Raw genomic sequence first — 12,508 nt, forward strand, 5'->3', positions numbered from 1 at the left:
TTCCAAGTTTTCATTCTCTGAGTTTTTATTTTTAGTTATTTGTTTTTACAGTCCTTCGTGGCCAGACTTGCTACAGGAGATCGACAGCAAAACCCGAGTTGGCTTGGCCTCTGACAGTAAAGATGAGGATTCAACGTGTCAACGAGGCAACCTCCGCCTTGGAGGCAGGTGGGACCATGGTCCCAGGCCGATGGGAGCCTCAGGGGCACGGTTCTCAGAGCAGATGAGGTTTTTGACAAACGCTGACATCTTAAGAGTGCAAACTGGACACTCTGCTAAAACAAGCCAAGACAGACGAGGCGGCCAGGTTTCACTGAGTTCCTGTCTGCCTTCCCTAGGCAGCCTGGCCGATGGGGAAGGAAAACCGCCGCTACGGACAGACAAGGGGTCGGTATCCCCTCCAAATTCATAACACAGACTCAGAGGCTGTGAGACCAAAACATGTTTACAGACAATGGAAGCGAGAAGGGAGCTCACTACATACATTCACTTTGGCTTTTTTCCCACATTGAAATACTCAGAAGTAACCAACCCACAGACTGCCCTGGCTCCTATAAGGAGTACCATAGTTTAGCACCATTTGTGAGACAAGTCAAGGCATTTTTTCATTATAGAACAGGTCTTGAGTACAAAAAAAAAATTATTTTGAAGTTCAGAACTGAACTCAACCACCCCTGGTTACTGGGAAAAAGACTGCCAAGACTGGTTTCATCTAGAATCCCAGATCCTTTCCCTGGATCACCTGCATTTTGGCAATTTCACCCCTGACCCACACCTACACCCGAAAAATCAACAAGAATGAGACAAAGCTCTCATCAATGTTCTATTAACAAGCCCTGGCTATTAATGAGCACTCAAGTTATGGAAATATACAGATGGCCATGAGGTCAACGGCCTCGCCTTGCTCAGTCACTAAGTCGTGTGCCGACGCTTTGCAACCCCTATGGACTGTAGCCCGACAGACTCCTCTGTCCACTGAATTTTCCAGGCAAGAAGGTGGCCATTTCCTTCTCCAGGGAATCTTTCTGAACCCCAGGGATTGAACCTGCATCTCCTCCATTGCAGATAGACTCTTTACCACTGAGTCACCAGGGAAGACCCCTGGAAACAGAGATAAACGTAGCAAGTGGTTTGCTGATAACACATTTCAGTATAATTATCTTCAGACTTTATGACCACTCTGGAGAGTTTAATGATACCTACTAACATCCTCCACTATCTCCAGTAATAAATTTCAATTTAGCATGAGGGGAAAAAAAAGGCAGAAGGGACAGCTCACCTCCACCCTCCCAAACTTGTAGGGTCTCAGGCTCTGTGACCTCACACAGAACGTCGTGATTTGAGTGCAGACCATCGAGCAGGCATCACCCCGCCCATTCTGGTCGTGGCCAAGCCTACCCTACCCTTACAGCCACCAGGGCTGGGGGCAGGCAAACCAGTTTAGTTTTGTGCTTTTCGTGGCTCCAAGTTATTCCCTGGATCAGTTACAAGTATTGATCATCAGCTGCCCATGGTCTCACTTCACTGCTCGATTCAGCACTGGCTTCCTGCTCTCTCCAGGCCCTGAGAAGAGACCCCCAAGAAGGTTTTCTAAAAGTTCAGCATTAGGCAGTCTACTTCTGTTACACAGGGGGCTTCAACTTTAGAAAAAGGCATCTGCAGAATCCAGGCACAGAAGTGGTGTGCGCTGGTTCAGATTTTTATCCTTTTATTAACTTACGCTAAGGAGGTCTGTTAGGCATCCGTTTTGTTTTTCAAAGGCATTTTTTCATCTAAAATCAGTTCGTCACTCTTCAGTTCACTCCTTACTGTTCTTGGGCCTTTTAACACATTACTGACTGGGGGGGTTTCACAAAAACTAACGCCTGTGGCCAGTGATTTGTTATCTAAGCAAAACTGAAGCGTCTCTGCTAAGTTGGTAAAATTACTTGATATTGTGCCCTGACTTTGCTCAACTATGTGGGGACTCCTGTATCTTTCACACACATTTCAGATTCACTCCAAACACATTCTTATTGGTTTTTAACTAGATACAGATCATTTAAGAAAAGGCATCCATGTATTTTTGTGTATGAGCACAAGTACAATTCCCTGGAGGTTTGTATTTCTGAAAATAACTTTCTGGCTTTCAAAGGGGGAGTACCTGCAAAGTGTTGCTTTAGAAAGAGAGACAGGAACATGATGAAACTTTAACACCACAAAGGAGACAAAACCAGGAGGTACGTTTGACATCTGTGCTGCAATGTAAGGAAGCTGGATCATCAGAGGTGAGACAGCACCTCAGTTAACACCTGGAAGCCCTTCAAAAAGGAGGCCACACACTCTCAGGTAAACGAGCACCCTGAGGTGAAGAGGGCAGAAGGGTAACATAGCCTCCTAAAAAGCAAAGCAAAAAACAAGCGCACAAAAACCAACAAAGGTGTTTTTCCTGACACAGGGGTGAGATTCAAGCGGTCTGAGATTTTACTTGACAAGCCCTAGAACTGGAGGGAAAAATAATGAAACAATACCAAGGGGATCTCTGTTTCCACAATCAAAGAAAACGTCAGACGTTAATGGAACATACAACGGTATAATGGGAAGTGTGAACGGCTCTATGTAGAGAGCAGGGACAATCCTGTTCTGTGCCTTTAAGGTGTTTTCAGATTTGCTGAACTCCAAGGAAGAGGAACTGACATTTCAGATCAAATCCCACACGCCGAGAGGTAATTCCATGGAACTTGTTATTTAGGTTTAATGCACTTTAAATGAGCTCAAAGGTATAAGTCACACCTGTTCAAGGCAGGTATCTTCTTTCTGATAAGACCAGAGGGCTCCAAAATGACTGAACTCTTGCAATAAATCCTGGGATAGAAAGTAAGCAAAGTGTAGGTCCCACTACCTTCCTTTTTTGGAAACACTCATACCATTTTAGAGATCCCCTCTAAGTAAATTTATCCTCCTGAATCCATTTTGGTCTCAACTCAATTTCAATTCTACTGATATCACCCAACCAGGCCAAGACCAAGAATGAAAAATGGAATTAAAGCTCTGGGTAACTATAGTTGCACGTAGCAACAAAAAAATTTTTTTTTAAAGTTCGCCAATCATCTACATTTCCTAAAGTATTGTTTCTTTGAAAGCTTTTCTTCTCTGATGCTATGATCCCTCTAAACCTGCATGACAGTCTGAGAGTCTAATATGGCCTTGGGTCAGAAAGCAACTTAAATGCACATTTTTGAGTTTTTATCAATGGGGTAGTTAAGACCACAATTTTTGCACACACTCTAACAATATCATACACAGGAACAAGAAAAAAGTATGAGATGTAATCGAGCTACCCAGAAGCCCAGTTCAAGTTCACTAAGACTAGAACATTCTCAAAAATGCAGAGATCATGAGTATCATTAAACTCAACAGAGGCGATCTGCCAGCAGTTTGATGGACACAGACACCAACTGCCTTGTACAACTGAAGTGTTTGAAGTTGTGCTTTTAAACATGTTCAAGAATGAACTGGTAGGCATTTCCTTTTATAAGCTGCATGAAAATCATGTAACATAAAATGAAGCATCCAAGCCAACAGGAAGTCGTCATTTTCATTTGGCTTCTAGGTACCTTCTTATTATTATTTGAGGCACCATTGCATTTCACAGTGAAAGACAAAGCCTCTCCAACACATTCACGCCATCTAGAGTAAAATTCAATTCAAACACCCTAATGAGTTAAGTATCTACCAAAATGTGAATATTACTGATGAGGTAATGGGAGGAATACTCGTGTAACAGTCTGCATAGTCTTCTGTGTCCTCTGAGTTTTTTCTCAACCGAAAATTTTGATTTTTAAGTAAAAGCAAAACTTACATTTTCACAAAAGTTCTGTCCCTGGGGGCGGGGCGGGGGGAGGGACAACAGATTAGATAGCTTATCAACTACATTATATTAAACCACATAAAGATTATAATTATATAGAATAAAGCTCAGTACTTCAGGGTAACACCATCTCCACAAATACTGAGCCAATCCAGGTGCTGCTGATAGTCTGAGTGAGGTGTCCACATGCCACAGGGATTCGGGCCCTGATGCAGACAAGGCTCAGCTGGTCTGCCAGAGCCTATCCCCGCCTCTCAGGCACCACCCTAGCCTGTGACTGACTAGGCAAGGGCACCATTAGTGGCCAGAACACTGCCGACCCTGGGCATCCCAAACTCAACCAAGGGCGGGTGCAGCTCGGCCATGCCTCTGCAGACAGTGTTAAGCACGCTCTTGTACTGAAAACTTACTCATGAAAACCAGAGACTCCCTGCTGCTAACTCATCCCCTCCAACAGATGCGGGACAGGAACCTGGCGATGGAAGCACTCTCCAGAAACTCATCAATTGGCCTTGGTTTCCACTAAAACCACACATGGGTCTAAGCTTGACTCTGACTAGATGATGGTGAATCTGTGGAACTGCAGATGAAGGAACAGCCCCTGATCCCGGGGGCTCTCCCCCCGACCACCCACCCCCGCACCAGGCTCCCGAGCGGGGGTGTCCGTGACCACAGGCGCCTGGCACGTCCTGGCAGAGCAAGAGTCCTGGGGCCGCTGCTTCTCCTGCAGCCCCTTCTCCAGCCTTTAAGCAGCTGGACCCAGTTGATTCTTCTATTAGACACTCGGCTTACAACAGCTTTAATTAACATGTAGATTTAAACCATTACTGGGTGAGACTAGCAGAGGATGCTGGGCTGTTGGCAGGCTCTGCCCCCGACTTCTACCGCGTGAACCGATTGCATAGATGTAGAGAAAGGGCACCGCAGATGCTGTAACCATCAGAACAAAAGTTACCATCTTTTAAAAAAAAAAATTGAAAGCCAGTTTACTATGAGAGCGCGCTTTGGACACTTTCTGTCCAGGACGCGACTCCTCTGATATAAAAGTGTCTGTTTTATGGAGGAGGTGTAGTTTGCACCTTTTAACAGGTGTGCTCTGAAGGCTCCCACGGAAACGTACTGCATCACAGATGAGGGGGAAAAAATCGCGGTTACTTGTGATTCGCCAAAGCTAGTTCCCAGAACATTCCAGTCTGGTGAGGCTAACCAGGGCCCAGGCGTCCTCAGAGGTCGGGCTCAGGGACCTGCAGGCCCGAGGCCCCCACGAGGGGCTGCCCGCGCCCCTCAGCCTCGTGGCCAGGCGGGCCAAGCGCAGCTCACAGGCTGGTCTCCTCACACACTCGGACGGGGACATTGTAGTGCCGGTCGTCCTCAGCGATCAGGGTCACCACCGGCCAGTCCCGGGGGGCGTCGGTGGGGTAGACCGTGACGAACTCCTCAGTGCCATACTTGGAGAGCCGATACACCTGGATGGTGTGGCGCACAGCGTAGGCCAGGAGGAACATCTCGACCTGCAGGGAGAACAAAGGCTGAAGGATGCGGCTGGCTCCCCGCTCCTGCTCTGGGGTCCCCACGGGGCACAGCGCGGCTTGGCCTGAGCCCATTTTCCTCCTGCAGTCCAGCCCCAGTCCTGCCGTTATGTGTGGGTCATTATAATCAAACACATCATCAAGAAGGGGTCATATGTCGTAAGGGACTTGTGGTTTGAATACATTAAGAACATCTCAACTTGACAATAAAAAAGCCAATAACCAGTCTAAAAACTGCCCAAAGAACTTGAAAAGAATAGAGCTTTCTCCAAAGATGACATGTAAATACCACTACGTACATACAAAGTCATTGGGGGAACACAAATCAAACCCACAATGAGACGCCACTTCCCACCCACTCGAATGGCTACAATCAAACAGACAGATGATCGCGGGGAGAGACTGCCTCGCAGGTACCAGGTTTTCTTTCTTTCAGGGGAAGGAAACTGTTTCGGAACTTGGCACAGGTAAAGGTCACACAAGGCTGCAAATGTATGGACAGTGAGTGAATTGTACACTTTAAAATGGTTACTTTGGTGTTATATGAACTTCACCTCAATTTTTTTAAAAAAGCGTGGTAAGGATGTGAAGAAATGGAACTCTGAAACATTGCTGGAGGGGATATAAAAGAGTGCAGCTGCTTTTACAAAGTTTGGCAGTTTCTCAAAGTTTTAAACAAAGAATTGCCACGTAGCCCAGCAGTTCCACTCCTAGATTAACATATACCCAAGAGAATTAAAAACATATGTCCCGCAAAAAACTTGTACATGATGTTCACAGCAGGATTATTCATAATCGCCAAAAAGTGGAAACAACTGAAGTGGATGTATAAAATGTGATACATCCATACAATAGAATATTATTTGTCAATAAAAAGGAATGAAGTATTGATACGTGCTGCAATACTGATGAATCTGGAAGACATTAGGCTCAGTCAAAGAAGCCAGTCATAAAAGACCACATATTATAAAATTCCATTTACATGAAATGCTCAGGATAGACAAGTCTGTAAAAACAGAAAGTAAGTTAGTAGTTGCCTAGGGCTGGAAAAAGGGGAATGAGGGTATGAGGTTTCCTTTAGGAGTGATAAAATGGTCTAAAATTAGACTCTGCAAATTTAATGGCTGCAAAACTCTATAAACATACTAAAATCCACTGAGTCACACACACAAAGGGGTAAACTGGTATGTACACGATATTTCAACAAAACTGCTATTTAAACATGTTACAGCAGACTTGTGGGGACTCAGAAAGGACCATCAGAAGCCTAATACTCGAACTATGCTCTACCAGGCTTGTTAGTGCAAGCTATCTGCAGTGGTTCAAGACACGTAAGTAACTTACCTTTCGAGTACAAACAACTTTTTTAAAACAGTTATCTTCGACCCTAGCTGACTCAGCGTGACTGCCATTTTTGCTCTTTCCTGTGTAACCAGTAAAAGGCAAGCTCCAAGTCAGCCGTGCATGCAAGAAAGTGGCACTCTGAATGGAAAGCCTCCATGTTTCTCAGTTTTGAACTGTTCAGTCGCTCAGTCGTGTCCAACTCTGTGCAACCCGATGACCACAGCATGCCAGGCTTCCCTGTCCATCACCAACTCCTGGAGTTTACCCAAACTCTTGTCCATTGAGTCAGTGATGCCATCCAGCCATCTCATCCTCTGTCGTCCCCTTCTCTTCCTGCCCTCAATCTTTCCCAGCATCAGGGTCTTTTCTAATGAGTCAGCTCTTCACATAAGGTGGCCAAAGTACTGGAGTTTCAGCTTCAACATCAGTCCTTCCAAAGAACACCCAATACTGATCTCCTTTAGGATGGGCTGGTTGGATCTCCCTGCAGTCCAAGGGACTCTCAAGAGTTATCTCCAATACCACAGTTCAAAAGCATCAATTCTTTGGTGCTCAGCTTTCTTTATAGTCCAACTCTCACATCCATACATGACCACTGAAAAAACCATAGCCTGGACGAGATGGACCTTTGTTGGCAAAGTAATGTCTCCACTTTTTAATATGCTGTCTAGGTTGGTCATAACTTTCCTTCCAAGGAGTAAGCATCTTTTAATTTCATGGCTGCAATCACCATCTGCAGTGATTTTGGAGCCCCCAAAAATAAAGTCAGCCACTGTTTCCACTGTTTCCCCATCTATTTCCCATGAAATGATGGGACTGGATGCTATGATCTTAGTTTTCTGAATGTTGAGCTTTAAGCCAACTTTTTCACTCTCCTCTTTCACTTTCATCAAAAGGCTCTTTAGTTCTTCTTCACTTTCTGCCATAAGGGTGGTGTCATCTGCATATCTGAGGTTATTGATATTTCTTCTAGAAATCTTGATTCCAGCTTGTGCTTCTTCCAGGCCAGCATTTCTCATGATGTACTCTGCATATAAGTTAAATAAGCAGGGTGACAATATATAGCCTTGACGTACTCCTTTTCCTATTTGGAACCAGTCTGTTGTTCCATGTCCAGTTCTAACTGTTGCTTCCTGACCTGTGTACAGGTTTCTCAAGAGGCAGGTGAGGTGGTCTGGTATTCCCATCTCTTTCAGAATGTTCCACAGTTTATTGTGATCCACACAAAGGCTTTGGCATAGTCAATAAAGCAGAAATAGATGTTTTTCTGGAACTCTCTTGCTTTTTCGATGATCCAGCGGATGTTGGCAATTTGATCTCTGGTTCTTCTGCCTTTTCTAAAACCACCTTCTTGAACATCTGGAAGTTCATGGTTCACATATTGCTGAAGCCTGGCTTGGAGAATTTTGAGCATTACTTTACTAGCATCTGAGATGAGTGCAATTGTTAGGTAGTTTGAACATTCTTTGGAATTGGAATGAAAACTGACCTTTTCCAGTTCTGTGGCCACTGCTGAGTCTTCCAAATTTGCTGATATGTTGAGTGCAGTACTTTCACAGCATCATCTTTTAGGATTTGAAATAGCTCAACAATTTCAAATAGCTCAACTATTTCAAAGCTAGTCACCTCCACTAGCTTTGTTCATAGTAATGCTTCATAAGGCCTACTTGACTTCACATTCCAGGATGTCTGGCTCTAGGTGAGTGATCACACCATCATGATTATCTGGGTCATGAAGATCTTTTTTGTACAGTTCTTCTGTGTATTCTTGCACCTCTTCTTAATATCGTCTGCCTCTGTTAGGTCCATACCATTTCTGTCCTTTATTGAGCCCATCTTTGCATGAAAAGTTCCCTTGGAATCTCTAATTTTCTTGAAGAGATCTCTAGTCTTTCCCATTCTATTGTTTTCCTCTATTTCTTTGCATTGATCGCTGAGGAAGGCTTTTTATCTCTCCTTGCTATTCTTTGGAACTCTGCATTCAAATGGGTGTATCTTTCCTTTATTCCTTTGCTTTTCACTTCTCTTCTTTTCACAGCTATTTGTAAGGCCTCCTCAGACAGCCATTTTGTTTTTTTGCATTTCTTTTTCTTGGGGATGGTCTTGATCCCTGTCTCCTGTTCAATGTCACCAACCATGCTTCTCAAGTGGTTGGCTATTCGACTAAAGAAGAACTTAGGCTGTTCAGAGCAACGTGATGACCCAACAAAGAAAGAGCAGAGTGTGGTGAGTCAACGGGTGACCCACAGGACAGCACCACGCTGGGTCTGTGGGTGAAACTCCAAACTCAACCTATCTGTTGAAGATCCAAGAGCAGGCTGGCTCTCCTGACTAAAGTCTATTTTTAAAGGATGCTACCTAATACAGCGACAGCAGCCAAGATTAAACAGGACCCTTCAGAGGACTCCTTCCCAGGGCTTGGTTTCTTTCTGGAGCCAAGGGTTCTGGTCCCATCCACCACACGATAGGAGAAAGCCCAGGCTGAGACAACCATGGTGGGTATAAAATAGGTTCACCCTCGAGGGCTGGGAGGTGGAGGGAGGTTCAAAGGGGAAGGGACATATGTATACCCTCCGCTGATTCATGTTGACGCATGGCAGAAACCAATGCAGTATTCCAAAGCAATTAACCTCCAATTAAAAATAAATAAATTTAAAAAAAAAATAGGCTCACAATTCTTCGGCATGCCTGACTTGAGTGTGGGAAGAATGATGTGATCTGCTTCTAACAAACAGAACCTGGTGTAAGTACCGGTGAGTGACTTCCAAGATTAGACCACAGAAGGCACTGGAGCATCCTGGCTGTCTTCTTGGACCACCTTCTGAGAGAAGCCAGCTGCCATGTCAGGAGGACATTTGAGCAGCCCTATGGAAAGCCCCACATAGTGAGGCACTGAGCCCTCCCACTGACCCCCAGTGAGGGACTGAGCCCTCCCGCCAACAGCCAGATGAGTGTGCACCAGGCTGCAAGTGGACCCTCCAGCTGCAGTCGAGCCCTCCGGAGACTGCAGCCCTGAGCAAGACTCAACTGCAACCTCCTGCGACCCTGAGCCAGAACCACACAACGGCAGGGCTCCTGAGCTCCAGACCCACAAAAACTGAGGCAGTAGTTGAAGGCTGCTGCTGCTGCTCTGGGTTAATGTACTCCCAAAGGCACGACTCACCTGCTCCAGGCCGCCAGTGTGCCCCACCTGGTTCAGATGGTTCCGCAGCAGCTGACCAGGGTCACTTGACGTATCCCGAGCAAAGAGAAGCACAGAGAAAAACGGCACTTCCCTTCCCTTCTCCTTGTCGTCATAGAGTTCAATGGCTCTGTTCAGCATTAGGAATTTGACAGCTTCATAGAGGCTGTACTCCTCTTCTTCATTTGTGAACAGTTCGTCACAAGCCATCTGCCTTGCTTCTGCAGTTCTCAGTTCAGCCAGGCTTGCCCACTATAATAAGAAAGTTACATAATAATTAAACTGTTGTTCTGAAAGTCCCTGGTAAAACCCCACACTATGAGCACAAAATTATTTTCAGAATAGGTAGGTGACCACAGGTCATGTACCAACACTCAGTATTCAATCTTCCAGCTCAAACAACTGTACTCTTTAGACCACACGCTTTCCTTATTCAGCTTTTCCCCCGGCAATCTGATACAAAAGTATACTGCACTAAGGACAAGCTCTAGGATCACGGGATGGAAATTTCAACTCTCGTATCTTCCCAGGCCAAGAAACGGAACCAGTCAATAAACAAATATTTGAAGGAGGAGAGACCTGGTGTGATGATGCCCTGCAGCATAGCTGAAATCACTCCTCCCCTTTAAGGGGCTTATGGCAGCCGATACCACCCAGAAACACCAAGCCAACCTTATGACGTGAAGATGGGCAAGGAAGACTGTGACAGCTCCTGAATACCTGTTTACTAAACTTACCCTTCTAACCTCTTATTAAAAGCTTACTTGAGTTTCAGATGAATAAATCTACTCAGGAAATTCATATTGACTTCTGATTAAAAATAAAGGAGAGAATCAGGTATTCAAGGAGAAGGCGGCAACACAGGATGAGATGGTTAGATAGTATCACCAACTCAATGAACAGCAATCTGAGCAAACTCTGAGAGGTAGTGAAGGACAGGGAAGCCTGGCCTGCTGCAGTCCATGGGGTCACAAAGAGTCGGATACGATGTAGCAACTGAACAACAACAGCGACTGAACGACAACAATCAGGTATTCAGCTAACAAATGCTAACTCTTTAAGTGAGGAAGAAAACCCTGTAAGTATAAGTGGTTATAAGTTAAGAATCTCTTTGTGAATAAGAGATGCCAACACAAAACTAATCCTTGTGTATAATCAGTAACTACTGGTCCTCTGCAAAACCATTAAATTTTTAATTCAAGAGTACATTTAACTGGTGATAACTGTGCCACAGGACTCTGAAAGCTACAACATCTCATATTTTTCAGGAGTAGACCAAGCTGGCAGGTGAGAGCACGGCTCTGGAGTCAGAGTCAGGATGGAACAAGGGCCTCGCCACCCAGCAGCTGCTGGCCCCTGCAGGGCCTTAGTCTCGTCGCCTGTAAAGTGGGCACAACCACAACCACGACGCCCTGCTGGTGTTAGAATTACGTAATACTGAAAACTTTAGTGTACAGCCTGGTACCTACGAGGTGTCGGCAGTGCTGGCCCAGATTATTACTGAATAATTGTAATGGAATAATTATGAATTGGAATCACTTCAGCATCCCCCAAATCAAGACCTAGTTACTAGGCGTGTCTTTACTAGGTGTAAGAAGCGACTTCTCAAGAACTTAGAAATCTGAGTTAAAATGGACGGGCAACAGTGGCTATGCTGAAGCCTTCCTGCTCACTCCCCCAGGCCAGAGCCCTGTGCTCCACTCGCTGCTAACCCAGGGCCTGCCTGGGGCGGCGCGGGGCTCCAGCCCCTCTAATCCTGTCTTCTGCTTCAACAGGCAACACAAATAGACCCCCTCTGTCCTTCTCTTGCTCCCACGTCTTTATCACTAGTCCTTCTTCAACAGTATTATTTTCCAGCACACATTTCTCATTTTTATAAATAAAAACTAGGCTCCAGGAAGTCAGGGTCCTCCACGCATTCAACGAAGTATTTCCCAAATGCCTGTTGTGTGTCAGGCTCAGGGCAGCACTGGCTGTAAAAGAATGGACAGGACGGTCTCCTCGTCTGTGGTGAGGACAACCACAGTGACAATGCCCTGCTGGTCATGACAATTACATAATAGAAACTTCAGGGTACAGCCTGGCACATATGAAGTGTATGAAGTCTCTCGTGAGGCTGTAGGTCTCATGGGGGCAGCAGACCACAGTTAAGAGGCTGACGACTGGGGTGTGTGCTAGGAAGGGTCCTGAAAGACGATGCCTGACGCCGCCTGACATCCCTCCCTACTCCATCTACGAAGCCCGGAACAATGAACAGGCCCTGTGTCCAGGGTTCCTGGTGAGGAGAGCGTCCGGGCTGTTCAGAGGCCAGCACCCGAGAGGTCCATGTGGGCCGGCGTGCAAGCAGGATACCCCACCCGCGTAAGACAGCAGAGAGCCACGGAGGGAGGGTTTATCGACCAAATCACTGGGGCTCAGCTGACCAAGTGCCTTCTCACAACTCTGCTTCAGAGAAACCCTGAGGACCGTTTTCAAAAGACAAGTTATTAAATCTACTGCCCTGGACAATCGTTGTAAAAGAAAACATGCCTAAGAAATATGGACAGAATCTTAAAACATGAACATAATTGGGAAGAATTTAATAAATGAGTATTCATATCGCTG

General features: G+C 45.6%; 1 protein-coding gene across 3 annotated transcripts in view; it reads right to left on the reverse strand.

The window, feature by feature from the left end:
* The window catches only part of OTULIN (OTU deubiquitinase with linear linkage specificity), a 36,532-nt gene continuing 24,024 nt past the window's right edge, over positions 1-12,508 (reverse strand). For 2 of the 3 annotated variants that reach the window (XM_005221645.5, XM_010816843.4), the window contains 2 exons: positions 9,887-10,156; positions 1-5,361 (listed from right to left, as the gene is read on the reverse strand). In XM_005221645.5, the coding sequence (XP_005221702.1) occupies positions 5,167-5,361; positions 9,887-10,156 (465 nt within the window). In that variant the 3' untranslated portion in view covers positions 1-5,166. 3 annotated transcript variants of the gene reach the window in all.

The sequence above is a fragment of the Bos taurus genome, chromosome 20, assembly GCF_002263795.3.
Source record: "Bos taurus isolate L1 Dominette 01449 registration number 42190680 breed Hereford chromosome 20, ARS-UCD2.0, whole genome shotgun sequence".
NCBI classification, from domain to species: Eukaryota; Metazoa; Chordata; class Mammalia; order Artiodactyla; family Bovidae; genus Bos; species Bos taurus.